At 42.8% G+C, this 20,373-nt stretch overlaps 1 protein-coding gene across 1 annotated transcript in view; it reads right to left on the reverse strand.

The window, feature by feature from the left end:
* Positions 1–20,373, reverse strand: part of AQR (aquarius intron-binding spliceosomal factor) — a 576,085-nt gene that overhangs the window by 323,764 nt on the left and 231,948 nt on the right. Inside the window, exon 19 of the mRNA XM_069208869.1 lies at positions 245–414. Coding sequence (XP_069064970.1) covers positions 245–414 — 170 coding nt within the window. The remainder of the gene's footprint in view (positions 1–244; positions 415–20,373) is intronic.

Genomic DNA, 20,373 nt, shown 5'->3' on the forward strand with positions numbered 1-20,373 from the left:
TGAAGGCATTCTGGTACTTTCCAAAAAGGTATTGTGATCCATCAAGATATACTGTATAACAAATGAAAGAATGACTTCATCATTGTACAATATGAACTAACAACCTAGAGATGACAGATCCTGAAACCGGTGCCAGGACCCGCTAAGGAAATCATATTGTAAAGCAGCCCCATGTCCCCCGTGTGAAGAAGGCTGCACTGTATGACAAATGCAGTGATTATAAAGCCAAGATCAGCCATCTTACCTTGAAATTGTTCTCCTTTGGCTTCCGCCTCATGATTAGGTTGAATGACTCGTAGACATCTTCAGCACTGTTTTGAATGCTGTTGGTCATGTCCTGCTGGTACTGGTTGGGATCAAGGAACACACGATACGTTCTCGAGTCACCTTTCAGCTTGGGTTTGGGTTCAGGACCTGCACATGGGGGTAAAAATGCAGATTAGTACAAATCTAGCAAGTATATTTTTATCCTTCATTTAAATTTGCAATCAAATGTGCAACCCCCGTAAATTAAGTAGAGTTCCATGGTAATAGAGACACATAAAACACACCTCAGGAATTAAACACTTCCTCCAACAGTTCTTTAAGCTGACAGAACCTTCTATACACCAAATAGCCCTATTTACATCTTGGCTACACAAGAGTCAGGCAAGGAAGACCTCACCATACAGTACCCCACTGTATCTGTAGCTGGGGAACAGTCACTACAAGACATTTATTCAAAAATCTGAAGAAGCAACTTTATATTTAGTCAATGTTGACTCCATCCTAAAACCGTTGATAATATGACCCAGTTTAACTCTCAACGATTGTAAATCATATTGCCACGTTCAAAAATAGGGAAAAGCCAAAAATAACGGCTATCCTCGGTTCACAGTGGCATTTAAAGAGAAAAAAAGATGGAAAGGGTCAATCAAGTCTGGCGCATAACCTACAATCCTGAACACAAATCTAAGTTTATCAGACAAACGCGTAGTTGTGACCTACAAAACATATGTTTATGCACAACACATACTTATGGAAAATCATTTGTTTCACGTGTTATTTTAACTAGAATCTCTAAGTAACCCTTCTGCTGCCATGAGTGACACAACGCCCTTTCAAATTCAAGTAGATACTGTGTCTGAATTTGTCTTTGATAAAATAAGGACAGCCATCTTACCAAACATTCCAAGTCCTACGAGTTATCACAAGTATGCTGAATGGAAGCTATGCCCAAGTGAGGTGGGGCGACCAGGACAAATTGACTGAGCGCATTTCAATAGATAGTGGGGTGAGAATGGGATGTATCATGGCACCTACATAATTATTATGTATATATATACATATATAGTCATGAAAAAAGAACAAAAGGTTACAGAGACGTGATAGTTACAAAATAGAATTAAAAAACATACAAATTCAATTAAAAAAACAAAGGTTACAGGAAAGTTATAGTTAAGCTCACATTTTAATCATACAAAACCACAGAAATTCACCAGCTAAAGGTGGTGTTACCTCAAGTAACCATAACTCGTGTCCTAAGATAACTATAACTCGTGCCCCCGCCATCATCAAAATTTTACTGAAAATATTACATTGATATTATCAATGATGCTATTAAAGATGGCACGATTGCCGTAATTTGTAGAGCATGGCGAGGGCAATTTTTCTTTTTAAAGTTTCATGGAGATTCATCAAGCGGCGCCAAAGATACAGGCAAGTAAAAAAATGTTTTATTTTAATATAGAAACTAGATCTTAACTATAACTACCTAGTGGCGACCACCACTAGGTGTGTGTGTGTGTGTGTGTATATATATATATATATATTAAAAAAAAACGAAGTTGTCCTCATGTGAAAGCGCACTCCCAACAGGTTAATATAAACGGGAGGAAAAAGCAAAGCCAGCAACTCACAGTGAATTCTTTAAGCAGTTTCATTATTCCAGGCCTTAAGTTATAAAATCATCTCTGGACACGTGTTTCAAGGTCAATCCTTTCTTCAGCAGAGAAAAATATAAAAGTGTTTCACCCTCGTAGGTGCAGCCAGTGCTGGAGGTGTTCCAGGCATCTCTTTCTTACTGAAAAGACCGGCATGGCTTCAGCTTGTCTAATTACAGGCACCCGATTAGTCTCTTTAAATACTAGTCCGCCCCAGTGGGCCTCTCAAGTGAGCAGTGCATGCTGGTTGTCGTGGTCCTGCAATTTTTTCATTTTGCCCCAAGTGGGTTGCTGGAGCCAAACGAAATAATGACCCAAAGTGCAAAACCTTTGTAGGCGAATCCAAAGTAAAATTGTCAGATTTGCTATGAATAACCCAACCTGATTGCTCTTATGTGACAATCCATTTTTAGTCACACAGACCTGCTTCGATGTGCAGTGGTGCTGCCTTCCCGGCTGGACAGGCCGGTTAATTATCAAAAACGAAGTTGTCCTCATGTGAAAGCGCACTCCCAACAGGGGAGGGTGAAACACTTTTATATTTTTCTCTGCTGAAGAAAGGATTGACCTAGAAACACGTGTCCAGAGATGATTTTATAACTTAAGGCCTGGAATAATGAAACTGCTTAAAGAATTCACTGTGAGTTGCTGGCTTTGCTTTTTCTTCCCGTTTATATAACCTGTTGGGAGTGCGCTTTCACATGAGGACAACTTCGTTTTTGATATATATATATATATATATATATATAAAATGTTACTTACCCAATCTGTTTGTGGCATGTAGTGCTGTAGATTCACATGCTTTGCATAAGTCTGCCATCTAATGTTGGGCTCGGAGTATTACAAGTTGTTTTTCGGTTTTAGAGTCACGGGATCAAGTGACTCCTCCGCTCAGTAATACTGCACATGGGCATAGAGTCCTTTGTTCGATTGTTTTCCCGCAGGAGGGTGAAGTAAAGAGTGTGTAAATATATATGTATATTGACAGTAAAGAAATGAGATGTCCATGCAATGTATATACATATTTACAATACATCTTACCACAACAGCTACAGGCTTTCGGGGAGGAGGGAGGGTGCATGTGAATATACAGCACTACATGCCACGAAGGGATGCCTTCTGGGTAAGTAAAATTTTTCGTTTGATGGCATGTGTAGGTGTAGATACACTTGCTTTGCATAGACTGTAAAGCAGTCCCCTCCCAAAATAAGCAGAGGCTAACCTGTCGGAGTTTAAGTAGTTCGAAAGAGTGTTCTAAGCACCGCCGGTCTAACTTTTGCTTGTAGGAGAGATAATACATCCACACAGTAGTGTTTAGTAAATGTGTGTGGTGTAGACCATGTGGCAGCTGCACATATGTTGGTATATTTCCTAAGAATGCCATTGAAGCTCCTTTTTTCCTAGTGGAATGTGCTTTTTGGGGTACTGGTAACTGTCTTTCAGCTTAAAGATAGCAAGTTTGAATACTCTTTACTATCCATCTGGCTAATCCATTTTTTGAAATAGGATTACCTTTGTGAGGTTCTGAGAATGCCACAAAGCGCTCTTTCAGCCACTGAATCTGGCTGTGGAAAGAAGGCTGGCAGTTCTACTGACTGATATGAAAATGTGAATCCACCTTTAGAGGAAATTTGGATTTGTTCTAAGAACAAATTTGTCTTTATGTATTTGAAAGAAAGGTTCTTCTAAAGTGAATGCCAGTATTTCGCTAACTCGTCTGAAAGAAGTGGTTGCTACTAAGAAAGCAACTTTCCATGACAGAAACTATAGAGTACAAGAATGCATGGGTTCAACTGGTGGCCCCATACGTCTTCTGAGTAAAATATTAAGATTCCACACAGGGGCTGGAGGAACTCTAGGTGAAATAACTATCTTAAGACCTTCCATAAAGGCCTTTATAACAGGAATCCTGAACAGGGAAATATGTTGTCAATTTTGAAGGTAGGCAGCTATAGCTGTTAAATGAATCCTAATAGACAAATATGCCAAATTTTCTTTTTGTAAGTGTAGTAAATAGCAAACGATTTCCTGCACTGAAGCTTTAAGTGGATCAATATTTTTAGGTTGACAATAGTAGACAAAACACTTCCATTTAGCTGCATAATATTGCCTAGTTGTGGGTTTGCATGCTTCTTTAAGAATATCCGTACATTCAGATGGAAGTTGTAAATAGTCAAGCACTATGACTTCAGGAGCCAAATTGCCAGGTTGAGTCTGCTGGAGTTTGGATGTCTGATTTGTCCTTTCCTTTGAGTCAACAAATTTGGACTGCTTGGCAGTTTGTGATGTTGTACTACAGACAGGTCCAATAGTGTTGTGTAGCAATGCTGACGTGCCCATGTGGGAGCTATGAGTATCATAAACAATGAGGTTTGCTCATTTCTTTTCTTTTTTTTTGTTTTTAATCAGAGATGGAATTGGTGGGAGAGGTGGAAAAACATACGCAAACATCCTTGACTAGTTCATCCATAGAACATTCCCCTTGGATTGAGGGTGTGGGTACCTGGATGCAAAGCTTAGGTATTTTGCGTTTTCTTTTGTGGCAAATAGGTCTATGTTCGGGGTCCCCCACATTTGAAAAGTATTGTTGAATCACTTGTGGGTGAATTTCCCATTCATGGACTTGTTGCTGTGTCCTACTTAAGAGGTCTGCTAGTTGACTGTGTATCCCTGCACGGTACTCTGCCAGTAATTGAATGTGAATTGCCCAGTTCCAAATTGTCTGTGCTAAAAGAGACAATTAAGATGAATGTGCCCCCGCTGTTTTTGCAGATAATACATCGTGGTCATACTGTCTGTGTGTATTAAAACTACCTTGTGTGTGATTTGTGTCTGAAAAGCTTTGAGTGCTAGGAATACTGCTTGTAATTCCAAGTAGTTGATGTGATAAGTCTGTTGAATTGAGTCCCATTCCCCTTGTACAAGTGAGGTTGTCGCGATGATCTCCCCAGCCTATCAGTGATGCATCGGTTGGGATTGTGGTCTGATACACAGGGACCTGAAAGAGCCGCCACTTTGATAGGTTGGTGTAATTCCACCATTGCAGAGAACGAGGAGTCTGGCGGTCCAACAACACTAGATCCTGAATCTGACCCTGTGCCTGAGACCATTGTTAAGAAAGACACTGTTGTAGTGGTTGAATGTGCAGTCTTGCGTTGGGGACTATGGCTATGCATGAATCCATCATTCCCAATAGTTTCATCACTACCTTTACTGTATAAGTATGGTTATATTGTAGTTGACATATGACATTGTGAAATGTTTGGATCCATTCTGGGTTTGGATATGGTAATCCTGATTAAGTATTCAGAATTCCTCCCAGATACGGCTGTATCTGTGATGGTTTCAGGGGAGATTTGTGGTAATTGATTGTGAATCCTAGATTGTGTAGGATGTCTATGGTATATTGAGTATGTTGTTGACAAATTTGAATTGTATTGGCCTTTATGAGACAGTCGTCCATATATGGGAAGACATGTATGTGGTGTCTTCTGAGGAATGCTGCAACCACTGCTAAGCATTTGGTAAACACCCTTGGTGCTGTTGTTACCCGAATTGTAGCACTTTGAATTGGTAGTGCTTACCTGCTATGACACATCTTAGAGATTTTCGATGTCCTGGATGTATGGGGATTTGGAAATAAGCATCCTTGAGGTGTAAGGCTGTCATGTAATCTTGTTTTTGTAGTAGGGGAATGATGTCTTGTAGAGTGACCAATGAAAGTGTTCTGAAAGGATGTATGGATTGAAGGGTCTGAGATCTAAAATTTGTCTTAGAGTACGATCTTTCTTTGGTATGAGGAAGTATTGTGAATATACTAAGGATCCCTGTTGGGATATAGATACGATCTTGATGGTTCCTTTGAGTAGTAGTGATCACACCTCCTGTTTTAATAAAGTCAGATGTTCCTGAGTAAGTCTGTGTGAATGAGGGGGAATGTTTGGTGGAACAGAGATGAGTTCTAAACAATAGCCATGTTGGATAACTGATAGAGCCACTGATCTGTGGTGATGTTGTACCATTGTTGGTAAATATTTACCAGTCTTCCTCCCACAGGAGATTTATGCTCTGTGGGGGTTTGTAAGAAGTCACTGTTTTGTTGAGGTAGAGGAACCTCTGGGAGAGGGTGATTTACCTCTTTCTCTATAACTACATCATTTATAAGAGCCTCTGAATGAACCTCTGTTATATAAGTGTGGCCCCTGTTTTTGTTGTGAGGTGGATGGTTCTGTGGTTGATGGTTTGCAACCACCCCTAAATTGTGGCCTACGAAAAGTGCCTCTAGTGGATGTGGTGTGTAATCCACCCATAGCTTTAGCTGTCTGAGTCCTTTTTAAGCTTATCTACTGTGGTATCAACCTCTGGCCCAAATAAACGTTCTTTATTGAAGGGCATGTTTAATATAGTTTTTTGTATTTCTGGCTTAAAATACGAAGCTCTTAGCCATGCACGTCTCCTGGTGATTATGCTGGTTTTGACGCCTCTTGCCGCTGCATCAGTAGTGCATCTAATTACATTGTTAGAAATAGCCTGTCCTTCTGCTACTATTTGTTGCCCCCTTTTTTGATGTTGCGGGGGAAGATACTGTAACAAGTCTTCCATCTGATCCCAATGAGCCCTATCACACCTTGTATTTCTTAACAACCCTGGATCTAATGATTTTTATGGATCAAATCTGTTTAGTATTATTTTGCAAATATAAACATACAAAATACAACACAATACAACTCAGGGCAGTAGATAACATATTTCACTCCAGCAATGACCACAGCACTGACGGCAAGAGATCTGCCCACTGAAATCCCTCTCTCCGGGGCGCACCGAAAGCAGCCTCCCACCATCCCCATATCATAACCCAGAGAGTCAGCGAGCAGCGCTAATACCCTTCCAGATTGCGGGTCCTGCTAATGTGCATCCCCCAACAAATAAATAAAACATACGAACAATGCTTCCCTCTAGAGTCCAGGTCCTCTCCGTGTCTCTCTCGGGCCCCACCACTCTCCTCCCCAACTTCAGTTCTCCAAAATCTGCCCTCCCGATAACCTGCACCTAGATCAAGTCAATCTCAAAACCCTCAAATAGGCCGGGCATGTTAATTCCGTGAACTCTGAGGATAGAATCTGAAGAAATGGCTTCCATAATTCATTCAAATCACTCACTCGCTGCTGGGCGACCAAAGAGAGTTTTTCCATAGCCAGGATAAACCACAGATTCTGTAACCATGCCGTCCGCGTCGGCACTCTGTCTGTACCCCAGAGAGCAAGAATCTGCTGTAACGCAGCATTAAGCGCCAAAGCCATCTGCCTCCCTTTTAGCGATCTTAGGGGGAAAGCAAGGGGATTGGGTAACCCCAGGACTATATACGATGGGAACCTTGGAATCACAGTGTGAAATGCCGTATCTATATCATTTAGTATACTTTCCCAGTAACGGTGTAACTTGGGACAGTGCCATAGTAAATGCACCAGTGTACCTGTGGCTCCACAACCCCTCCAGCACCGGTCTGACTTATCAGGACTCCATGCATGGATGTGCGCTGGAGTATAATACCAGTAGGAGGCCACTTTATATGATGTCTCTGTCCCTGCTGCATTATAGGCTGTGTGGTGTGTTCTATAGAATATGCTGTCCCACTCCTCGTCTGTAAATTCCCTCCCCAGTTCTCTCTCCCATCTCAGCTGCCCCTTCGACTTGGGCGGTCGCTTCTCCGCCTGTAGGAGTCGATACAGCTCGGAGATTTTCGCCTTTACAGGCTCTTTAATATTGTCTTCAGCATGTCTAAGCATGCCTGGTAGCACAGGGAGAGACTGGTACTATTTGTGAGTAGATGTTAAAGTATTAAACCAAATATCATCCTGAATGGAATCTGTATGTAATTGCAAGTTTCTGGCAAGCAGCTGCCCTGACTAAAACTTGATTATAAGCAGCGGTATCTTCAGAGGGAGATGGCCTCGTGGGTATAAATCTGGGTCAATAGGGAGAGTGGGATTTGTGTCATATATATCCCATGGGTCTACCTCTTCTTGAGGATCAGTTAAATCCTCCCTATGTGGTGATACAGATGTTGCCTGTGGAGAGAACTGTGTTGAGTGTGAAGGTGAAGGTGGTGGTGGTGGTGGTGGGGTAGAAGAAAAGGAAGGAGAATGAGGTGGTGAAGGCTGAGGTTGTTGCGTTGTCTTTTTGTTTCTCCTTCTGCTATGATCCTTCCTTCTGCTATGATCCTGTATATGAATTTTTCGTGACACAGAGGACAGAACCGAAACAGAGTACGTTCTATCAGCCTAACAGTGTTCGGCTACAATGTGTCGAAGTAGGCCCAAAAAAGGTGCGAGGTCGCCCCTAAGAGTGCAAAATCGACCCCGACGATTGCAATCGGATAGACTAAAAGAGTGGAAAAAGTGAACGAAACTATACCGATGTTTATAGAAAGTCAGAAGAAAGTTCAGAAGATACCAAACCCGGGTTGTCACGGAGAGAGAGGAAATACGTCCGAACCTGCCTGCGGAAAGAAAACAATCTAACAAAGGACTCGATGCCCATGCACAGTATTACCGAGAGGACGAGTCACTCGATCCCATGACTCAAAAACCTTCTTCTAAGAAAAACAACTTGTAACACTCCAAACCCAACACTAGATGGCGGACTTATGCACTCCTTCAAATAACAGGAGACCCAGGACACCTCCAAGGTGCAAATCAATTTATTTCAGCACACAAATCCAACGCGTTTCGGCAACAGCCTTACTCATGGATACATCAACATTACAGTGCTCCAAGCTAAAAACCATATAGTACTAAACATAAAAGATGGACAGAACCTCAAAACCCCACCAAAAGGCACATAATGTGGCGGCCATCTTAAAGTGCATCTATAAGCAAGTTTTACAGTAATTTGTACCATAGTTTTTCAAAATTGCAGCTCTAATTATTGTTCAGATCCATTAAAATCTTTAAATTAATGTGATATTATATTTAATACATGGAGTAAAATTCAATTTATAAAATACAAACAATGTAAATAGAATAATTCATTATATTATAAAAAATATAAATATAAATAATTTTTAAGATGTTTAAAATTCAATGTATAACTTATAAATCTTGAATAGTACTACCTATGCTTAAAACAATCACATTTCATCCTATACCATCCAAATGGACCTGTACACTTACACAAAACTTTTTAAAGGATCACATAACGTTGAATGGAACCTATCAACCCAAGTGGGTACACGTACAAATTCTGGAACATAGACGAGCCATTAAAAATCAGGACAAAAATTACCCAGTAGCAAGGCACTTCCTTAGCCATCATTTTGGCAATGAAAATCTGTTGAAGTTTGTAGTTATTGATCAAGTAAGGACGAGTAAGAGGGGAGGTGATAGAGAAAGGTTGTTACGTGTCTTAGAGTCTAAATATATAATAGACTTTGAAACATTGGAACCTGTAGGGCTGAACTCGAGTGAGGAGCTGAGTATCCATCTAGGGTAACCGATTTTTTGTCTAATAGGTGTCCGGTAAACATGTGAAGTAGGGGTGATTTGTTTGATTTATTACATATCTTTTTATGATTTAGTATAGGGTAATAGGTGTTGGGATCTATAAGGTTTTTACAGTAGATGAATTTGTACGTGTACCCACTTGGGTTGATAGGTTCCATACAACGTTATGTGACCCTTTAAAAAGTTTTGTGTAAGTGTACAGGTCCATTTGGATGGTATAGGATGAAATGTGATTGTTTTAAGCATAGGTAGTACTATTCAAGATTTATAAGTTATACATTGAATTTTAAACATCTTAAAAAAAAATTATATTTATATTTTTTATAATATAATGAATTATTCTATTTACATTGTTTGTATTTTATAAATTTAATTTTACTCCATGTATTAAATATAATATCACATTAATTTAAAGATTTTAATGGATCTGAACAATAATTAGAGCTGCAATTTTGAAAAACTATGGTACAAATTACTGTAAAACTTGCTTATAGATGCACTTTAAGATGGCCGCCACATTATGTGCCTTTTGGTGGGGTTTTGAGGTTCTGTCCGTCTTTTATGTTTAGTACTATATGGTTTTTAGCTTGGAGCACTGTAATGTTGATGTATCCATGAGTAAGGCTGTTGCCGAAACGTGTTGGATTTGTGTGCTGAAATAAATTGATTTGCACCTTGGAGGTGTCCTGGGTCTCCTGTTATTTGAAGGAGTGTTGGAAGATTTATTAGGGCCTCTCGGAGCCCATTCAGGACCGCTGTGTGGAGTTCCTGCATTCCGAGACTTCTGTGTGTGATATATATATATATATATATATGGAAAATGTCATTTACCCAGTGTACATCTGTTCGTGGCATTAGTCGCTGCAGATACACATGCTGTGCACATCCCGCCATCTGGTGTTGGGCTCGGAGTGTTACAAGTTGTTTTTCTTCGAAGAAGTCTTATCGAGTCACGAGATCGAGGGACTCCTCCCATTTCGGCTCCATTGCGCATGGGCGTCGACTCCATCTTAGATTGTTTTCCCCCGCAGAGGGTGAGGTAGGAGTTGTATATGCTAGTAATAGTGCCCATGCAATGGAGTGAATACGTATGTACATAATGTAGTTTAAAGTAATATATATATTTACAAATATACAGATGTTCAAGATCAACTTCTAAACGGCTACAGGCTCCCGGGGAGGCGGGTGGGCGCATGTGAATCTGCAGCGACTAATGCCACGAACAGATGTACACTGGGTAAGTGACATTTTCCGTTCGGTGGCATGTGTAGCTGCAGATACACATGCTGTGCATAGACTAGTAAGCAGTTATCTCCCCAAAAGCGGTGGTTCAGCCTGTAGGAGTTGAAGTTGTCTGAAACAATGTTCGTAGTACTGCTTGGCCTACTGTGCCTTGCTGTGTTGTTAGCACGTCTACACAGTAGTGTTTGGTAAATGTATGAGGCGTAGACCACGTAGCTGCCTTACATATTTCTGTCATTGGAATATTTCCTAGAAAGGCCATGGTAGCACCTTTTTTTCTAGTTGAGTGTGCCTTTGGTGTAATAGGCAGTTCTCTTTTAGCTTTAAGATAACAGGTTTGAATGCACTTAACTATCCATCTAGCAATGCCTTGCTTAGAAATTGGATTTCCTGTATGAGGTTTTTGGAAAGCAATAAATAATTGTTTTGCGAATTAGTTTTGTTCTGTCAATGTAGTACATTAACGCTCTTTTGATGTCCAATGTATGTAGTGCTCTTTCAGCTACAGAGTCTGGCTGTGGGAAGAACACTGGTAATTCTACTGTTTGATTTAAGTGGAACGGTGATATGACTTTTGGTAAAAATTTAGGATTTGTTCGTAGAACTACTTTATGCTTGTGTGTAGGAAGTTGGCTCTGTATGCACTATTTCAAAGTAGGGAATAGTATGCTCAGAGTCCAAGGGTTCCCCTTAGAGGTAAGATAGTGGCAACAAGAGATAATACTAATGCTCTATTTTGTGGTAGTGTGGTCGAGCAGTAGGCTTATCAAAGGAGTAGTGTTAAGCATTTGTTGTACATACACACAAGCAATAAATGAGGAACACACACTGCGAGACAAATCCAGGCCAATAGGTTTTGTTATAGAAAAATATCTTTTCTTAGTTTATTTTAAGAACCACAGGTTCAAATTCTACATGTAATATCTCATTTGAAAGGTATTGCAGGTAAGTACTTTAGGAACTTTGAATAATTACAATAGCATATATACTTTTTACATAAAACACAATAAGCTGTTTTAAAAGTGGACAGTGCAATTTTCACAGTTCCTGGGGGAGGTAAAGTATTGTTAGTTCTTGCAGGTAAGTAAACCACCTACGGGGTTAAGGTTGGGGTCCAAGGTAGCCCACCGTTGGGGGTTCAGAGTAACCCCAAAGTCACCACACCAGCAGCTCAGGGCCGGTCAGGTGCAGAGGTCAAAGAGGTGCCCGAAACGCATAGGCTTCAATGGAGAGAAGGGGGGTGCCCCGGTTCCAGTCTGCCAGCAGGTAAGTACCCGCGTCTTCGGAGGGCAGACCAGGGGGGTTTTGTAGGGCACCGGGGGGGACATAAGGTCACACAAAAAGTACACCCTCAGCAGCACTGGGGCGTCCGGGTGCAGTGTGCAAACAAGCGTCAGGTTCGCAACGTAAATCAATGGGAGACCAAGGGGTCTCTTCAGCGGTGCAGGCAGGCAAGGGGGGGGGGCTCCTCGGGGTAGCCACCACCTGGGCAAGGGAGAGGGCCTCCTGGGGGTCACTCCTGCACTGAAGTTCCGATCCTTCAGGTGCTGGGGGCTGCGGGTGCAGGGTCTTTTCCAGCCGTCGGGATTTTAGAGTCAGGCAGTCGCGGTCAGGGGGAGCCTCGGGATTTCCTCTGCAGGCGTCGCTGTGGGGGCTCAGGGGGGACAACTTTGGTTACTCACAGTCTCGGAGTCGCCGGAGGGTCCTCCCTGAGGTGTTGTTTCTCCACCAGTCGAGTCGGGGTCGCCGGGTGCAGTGTTGCAAGTCTCACGCTTCTTGCGGGGATTGCAGGGGTCTTTAAATCTGCTCCTCTGAAACAAAGTTGCAGTCTTTTTGGAGCAGGGCCGCTGTCCTCTGGAGTTTCTGGTTTCTCTTGAAGCAGGGCAGTCCTCTGAGGATTCAGAGGTCGCTGGTCCTGGGGAAAGCATCGCTGGAGCAGGGTTCTTTAGAAGGCAGGAGACAGGCCGGTAGGACTGGGGCCAATGCAGTTGGTCTCTTCTTTCTTCTTCTGCAGGGGTCTTTCAGCTCAGCAGTCCTCTTCTTCGGTAAGTTGCAGGAATCTCAATTCTTAGGTTCAGGGGAGCCCTTAAATACTAAATTTAAGGGCGTGTTTAGGTCTGAGGGGGTTAGTAGCCAATGGCTACTAGCCCTGAGGGTGGGTACACCCTCTTTGTGCCTCCTCCCAAGGGGAGGAGGACACATTCCTATCCCTATTGGGGGAATCCTCCATCTGCAAGATGGAGGATTTCTAAAAGTTAGAGTCACTTCAGCTCAGGACACCTTAGGAGCTATCCTGACTGGCCAGTGACTCCTCCTTGTTTTTCTCATTATCTCTCCTGGACTTGCCGCCAAAAGTGGGGGCTGGGTCCAGGGGGCGGGCATCTCCACTAGCTGGAATGCCCTGGGGCATTGTAACACGAAGCCAGAGCCTTTGAGGCTCACTGCTAGATGTTACAGTTCCTGCAGGGGGGAGGTGTGAAGCACCTCCACCCAGAGCAGGCTTTGTTTCTGTCCTCAGAGAGCACAAAGGCTCTCACCGTATGAGGTCAGAAACTCGTCTCTCAGCAGCAGGCTGGCACAGACCAGTCAGTCCTGCACTGAACAATTGGGTAAAATACAGGGGGCATCTCTAAGATGCACTCTGTGTGCATTTTTTAATAAATCCAACACTGGCATCAGTGTGGGTTTATTATTCTGAGAAGTTTGGTACCAAACTTCCCAGTATTCAGTGTAGCCATTATGGAGCTGTGGAGTTCGTTTTTGACAGACTCCCAGACCATATACTCTTATGGCTACCCTGCACTTACAATGTCTAAGGCTTTGCTTAGACACTGTAGGGGCATAGTGCTCATGCACCTATGCCCTCACCTGTGGTATAGTGCACCCTGCCTTAGGGCTGTAAGGCCTGCTAGAGGGGTGACTTACCTATGCCACAGGCAGTGTGAGGTTGGCATGGCACCCTGAGGGGAGTGCCATGTCGACTTAGTCATTTTTTTCCCACCAGCACACACAAGCTGGCAAGCAGTGTGTCTGTGCTGAGTGAGGGGTCCCTAGGGTGGCATAAGTCATGCTGCAGCCCTTAGAGACCTTCCCTGGCATCAGGGCCCTTGGTACCAGGGGTACCAGTTACAAAGGACTTACCTGGGTGCCAGGGTTGTGCCAATTGTGGAGACAATGGTACATTTTAGGTGAAAGAACACTGGTGCTGGGGCCTGGTTAGCAGGGTCCCAGCACACTTCTCAGTCAAGTCAGCATCAGTATCAGGCAAAAAGTGGGGGGTAACTGCAACAGGGAGCCATTTCTTTACATTGTGTATCTGAATAAATGGTTCTTGTATGGTAAATGCTTGAATCTCACTTACTCTTCTTAAAGATGTGATGGCAATTAAAAATGCAACTTTCCAATGTTAAGTATTGCATTTCACAAGAGTGCATGGGCTCAAAAGGTGGACCCATGAGTCGTGTTAAGACAATGTTGAGGTTCCATGAAGGAACTGGTGGTGTTCTTGGTGGTATAATTCTCTTTAGACCTTCCATAAATGCTTTTATGACTGGTATTCTAAATAGAGAAGTTGAGTGCGTAATTTGCAGGTAAGCTGAAATTGCTGTAAGATGTATTTTAATGGAAGAAAAAGCTAGCTTTGATTTTTGCAAATGTAGTAAGTATCCTACGATGTCTTTGGCAGATGCGTGTAATGGTTGAATTTGATTATTGTGGCAGTAATAAACAAATCTTTTCCACTTATTTGCATAGCAATGTCTAGTGGTAGGTTTCCTAGCTTGTTTTATGACCTCCATACATTCCTGTGTAAGGTCTAAATGTCCGAACTCTAGGACTTCAGGAGCCAGATTGCTAGATTCAGCGATGCTGGATTTGGGTGTCTGATCTGTTGTTTGTGTTGCGTTAACAGATCTGGTATGTTTGGTAGTTTGACATGAGGCACTACTGAGAGGTCTAGTAGTGTTGTGTACCACAGGTTGAAACTATGTTTGGTGAGTGTCCCATTGTCCTTGGATGCTGTATTGATTGAGGTGTGCTCCCCACCCTATCATGGAGGCATCTGTTGTTATTACGTATTGTGGCACTGGGTCTTGGAAAGGCTGCCCTTGGTTTAAATTTATACTGTTCCACCATTGAAGTGAGGTGTATGTTTGGCGGTCTACCAACACCAGATCTAGAATTTGACCCTGTGCCTGTGACCACTGTGATGCTAGGCACTGTTGTAAGGGCCGCATGTGCAACCTTGCGTTTGGGACAATGGCTATGCATGAGGACATCATGCCTAGGAGTTTCATCACCTTTTTGACTTGTATTTTTTGATTTGGATACATGGCCTGTATTACATTGTGAAATGCCTGAACCCTTTGTGGACTTGGAGTGGCAATCCCTTTTGCTGTGTTGATTGTCGCCCCTAAGTATTGCTGTGTTTGACACGGCAGAAGGTGTGACTTTGTGTAGTTGATTGAGAAACCTAGTTTGTGTAGGGTTTCTATGACATACTTTGTGTGTTGTGAACACCTTTCTAGAGTGTTGGTTTTGATTAACCAATCATCTAGGTACGGGAACACATGTATTTGCTGCCTTCTGATATGTGCAGCTACGACTGCTAGTCACTTTGTAAAAACTCTTGGCGCAGTTGTTATTCCGAATGGCAACACCTTGAATTGGTAATGTGTTCCTTGGAATACAAACCTTAAGTACTTTCTGTGTGAAGGATGTATCGGTATATGGAAATATGCATCCTTTAGGTCTAGTGTTGTCATGTAGTCTTGTTGTTTGAGTAGTGGGATTACGTCTTGTAATGTCACCATGTGAAAGTGATCTGATTTGATGTAGGTATTTAATGTTCGGAGATCTAATATAGGTCTCAGAGTCTTGTCTTTTTTGGGTATGAGAAAGTACAGAGAGTAAACTCCTGTTCCTTTCTGGTGTTCTGGTACTAATTCTATTGCTTCTTTTAGAAGGAGAGTGTATTGAATAAAAAGTCATCCTCAATTGGTTCTGAATGCAAGGTGACGTTATGAAACGCAGCTGCCCTTGAGACCACCTGCATGTAGGATGTACTGTCTTCAGGTGGCGACGGCCTTGTAGGGTAACAGTCTGGGCTGTTATCTGATACAGGAGCATCATAAATCATCTTGAATCATTGCAGTATGAGTCGGAGATTGCATCAGTGGTGGAGTGGCTACCGGTGATGTGTGCATTGATGGTGGTGGAGATGGTGGAGGAGTTGTTTGTCTTGCCACCTTTGCCTGTGGCTGCTTGTCCTTTTCTTGAAAGGCAAGTCTTCTTTTCATCTTAATTGGGGGAAGAGTCTTCCCTGTGTCTTTTTGAATGTGGAGCCGTCTGAGTGTAGTCTGGCTCAACAGATTGAAGTTCCTCTCCGAACTTATGTCCTTGCATCTGGGAGGACAATCCCTGTTCCTCTGTGTTGGAACCTGTTTTCGGTTCCGAGGCTGGATGTTTCGGAATCGAAATCTTTTCGGTCGCCTTTTTGGGCTCCGAGGCAACCTTCTTTATTTTCGGCGTCGTGGTTTCTCGGTGCCAAACTATTTCGGTGCCACTGTCTCGGTGCCGAATCTGTTCGGGGCCGGTGTCTCGGGCCCGAGATTGCTGTGTGGCGGTATCTCGACCGGAGTCGGATGACTTCGCCACATGCATGCCCTTTTTCGGTGCCGATGATCGGTCACCTATTTTTCGGGTTAAGCCATGGCCTGTTGGCGGTGGCGTCCCCTGGGCTTTTGTTGTCTTCTCGTGAGTTTTATGTTTCGATGTCTTACTCACGGTTTTCTGCGTTTCTTCGGGATCGAGCTCGTCCGAGTCCGATTCATGGATGGAGAAGCTTTCTTCTTCCTCCTCGAAACGCCCTTGTCCTGTCTGCGCCGACGCCATCTGCAGTCTTCTTGCTCTTCGGTCTCTTAATGTCTTCCTCGACCGAAACGCTCGACAGGCTTCACAGGTATCCTCCTTGTGCTCTGGAGACAGACACAAGTTACAGAACAGATGCTGATCTGTATATGGATACTTGTTATGGCATTTTGGGCAGAAGCGGAATGGGGTCCGTTCCATCAGCCTTGAAGAGACACGTGGCCGGGCCGACCAGGCCCCGACGGGGGGATCGAAAAAACCCCGAAGGGCCACCGGAGCTCTTCAAAAGTCGGTGTTGATCTGTTATAACTAACCCGATACCGAACGCAAACAATACCAACGATTTTTCCGAGATTCTAACTAACTTTCCGACCCGAAACGCGGAGCGAAAAGGAACACGTCCGAACCCGATGGCAGAAAAAAATACAATCTAAGATGGAGTCGACGCCCATGCGCAATGGAGCCGAAATGGGAGGAGTCCCTCGATCTCGTGACTCGATAAGACTTCTTCGAAGAAAAACAACTTGTAACACTCCGAGCCCAACACCAGATGGCGGGATGTGCACAGCATGTGTATCTGCAGCTACAAATGCCACCGAACATATATATATATGGAAAATGTCACTTACCCAGTGTACATCTGTTCGTGGCATGAGACGCTGCAGATTCACATGCTGTGCACATCCCGCCATCTAGTGTTGGGCTCGGAGTGTTACAAGTTGTTTTTCTTCGAAGAAGTCTTTTTCGAGTCACGAGATCGACTCCTCCCCTTTCGGCTCCATTGCGCATGGGCGTCGACTCCATCTTAGATTGTTTTCCCCGCAGAGGGTGAGGTAGGAGTTGTGTATATAGTAATAGTGCCCATGCAATGGAGTAAATATGTATGTACATAATGTGTTTAAAAGTAATATATTTACAAATTACAAATGTACTAGTCTGATTTTTTCTCAACTTAAAACGGCTACAGGCTCCCGGGGAGGTGGGAGGGCGCATGTGAATCTGCAGCGTCTCATGCCACGAACAGATGTACACTGGGTAAGTGACATTTTCCGTTCGATGGCATGTGTAGCTGCAGATACACATGCTGTGCATAGACTAGTAAGCAGTTATCTCCCCAAAGCGGTGGTTCAGCCTGTAGGAGTTGAAGTTGTTTGAAATAAAGTTTGTAATACTGCTTGTCCTACTGTGGCTTGCTGTGTTGTTAACACATCCACGCAGTAATGTTTGGTAAATGTATGAGGCGTAGACCATGTGGCTGCCTTACATATTTCAGTCATTGGTATGTTTCAGAGAAAGGCCATGGTAGCACCTTTCTTTCTAGTTGAGTGTGCCTTTGGTGTAATAGGCAGTTCTCTTTTTGCTTTTATATAACAGGTTTGAATACATTTAACTATCCATCTGTCAATGCCTTGTTTGGATATTGGATTCCCTGTATGAGGTTTTTGGAATGCAACAAACAATTGTTTTGTTTTGCGAATTTGTTTCGTTCTATCTATGTGGTACATTAGTGCCCTTTTAATGTCTAATGTATGTAATGCTCTCTCAGCTACCGAATCTGGTTCTGGAAAGAATACTGGGAGTTCCACTGTTTGATTTAAGTGGAACGGTGATATGACTTTAGGTAAGAATTTAGGATTTGTTCGTAGAACTACTTTATGTTTATGTATCTGAATAAAGGGTTCGTGTATAGTAAATGCTTGTATTTCACGTAATCTTCTGAGAGATGTTATACAGTACTTAACATGGAAAGTAGCTTTTCTGATAGCTATGTCACATGAGTGCATGGGTTCAAAAGGTGGACCCATAAGTCGTGTTAAGACAATGTTGAGATTCCACGAAGGAACTGGTGGTGTTCTTGGTGGGATAATTCTTTTCAGACCCTCCATAAATGCTTTTATGACTGGGACCCTGAATAATGAAGTTGAGTGCGTAATTTGCAGATAAGCTGAAATTGCGGTGAGATGTATTTTAATGGATGAAAAAGCTAACTTTGACTTTTGGAAGTGCAGTAGGTAGCTGACGATGTCTTTAGCAGATGCGTGTAATGGTTGAATTTGATTATTATGGCAGTAATAAATCTTTTCCACTTATTTGCATAGAAATGTCTTGTGGTTGGTTTCCTAGCTTGTTTTATGACCTAAATACATTCCTGTGTAAGGTCTAGGTGCCCGAATTCTAAGACTTCAGGAGTCAAATTGCTAGATTCAGCGATGCTGGATTTGGGTGTCTGATCTGTTGTTTGTGTTGAGTTAACAGATCTGGTCTGTCTGGAGCTTGATATGGGGCACTACTGAGAGGTCTAGTAGTGTTGTGTACCAAGGTTGTCTTGCCCAAGTTGGTGCTATTAGTATGAGTTTGAGTTTGTTTTGACTCAATTTTTTACTAGATATGGAAGGAGTGGGAGAGGGAGAAAAGCGTATGCAAATATCCCTGACCAACTCATCCATAAATCATTGCCCTGAGAGTGAACCTGTGGGTACCTGGATGCGAAGTTTTGGCATTTTGCGTTTTCTTTTGTTGCAAATAGGTCTATTTGCGGTGTTCCCCACCTGTGGAAGTAAGTTTTTAGTATTTGGGGATGAATTTCCCATTCGTGGATCTGTTGGTGATCCCGAGAGAGGTTGTCTGCTAACTGGTTTTGAATTCCAGGTATGAACTGCGCTATTAGGTGAATGTGGTTGTGAATCGCCCAGTGCCATATTTTCTGTGCCAGGAGACACAACTGTGTCGAGTGTGTTCCTCCCTGTTTGTTCAGATAATACATCGTTGTCATGTTGCCTGTTTTGACAAGAATGTGTTTGTGGGTTATTATAGGTTGAAATGCTTTCAGCGCTAGAAATACTGCTAGTAGTTCCAAGTGATTTATGTGAAATTGTCTCTGCTGAGTGTCCCATTGTCCTTGGATGCTGTGTTGGTTGAGGTGTGCTCCCCACCCTATCACGGAGGCATCTGTTGTTATTACGTATTGAGGCACTGGGTCTTGAAAAGGCCGCCCTTTGTTTAAATTTATATTGTTCCACCATTGAAGCGAGGTGTATTTTTGGCGGTCTATCAACACTAGATCTTGAAGTTGACCCTGTGCCTGTGACCATTGTGATGCTAGGCACTGTTGTAGGGGCTGCATGTGCAATCTTGCGTTTGGGACAATGGCTATGCATGAGGACATCATGCCTAGTAGTTTAATCACTAATTTTACCAGTATCCTTTGTTCTGGGAGCATGGCGTGTATTACGTTTTTGAATGCCTGAACCCTTTGTGGACTTGGAGTGCCAATCCCTTTTGTTGTGTTGATTGTTGCTCCTAAGTATTGTTGTATTTGACACGGTTGTAGGTGTGACTTGTTGTAGTTGAGTGAGAAACCTAGTTTGTGAAGGGTTTCTATGACATAATTTGTGTGTTGTGAACACCGTTGTTGCGTATTGGTTTTGATTAACCAATCGTCTAGGTTCGGGAACACGTGTATTTGCTGCCTTCTGATATGTGCCGCCACTACTGCCAGGCATTTTGTAAAAACTCTTGGCGCTGTTGTTATCCCGAATGGCAACACTTTGAACTGGTAATGTACCCCTTGGAATACGAACCTTAAGTACTTTCTGTGGGAAGGATGTATAGGTATATGGAAATATGCATCCCTTAGGTCCACTGTTGTCATGTAGACTTGTTGTTTGAGCAGTGGGATCACGTCTTGCAGTGTCACCATGTGAAAGTGATCTGATTTGATGTAGATGTTTAGTGTTCTGAGATCTAATATAGGTCTTAGAGTTTTGTCTTTTTTGGGTATGAGAAAGTACAGGGAGTAAACTCCTGTTCCTCTTTGATGAATTGGTACTATTTCTATT

The sequence above is a fragment of the Pleurodeles waltl genome, chromosome 9, assembly GCF_031143425.1.
Source record: "Pleurodeles waltl isolate 20211129_DDA chromosome 9, aPleWal1.hap1.20221129, whole genome shotgun sequence".
In the NCBI taxonomy this organism is placed as follows: Eukaryota; Metazoa; Chordata; class Amphibia; order Caudata; family Salamandridae; genus Pleurodeles; species Pleurodeles waltl.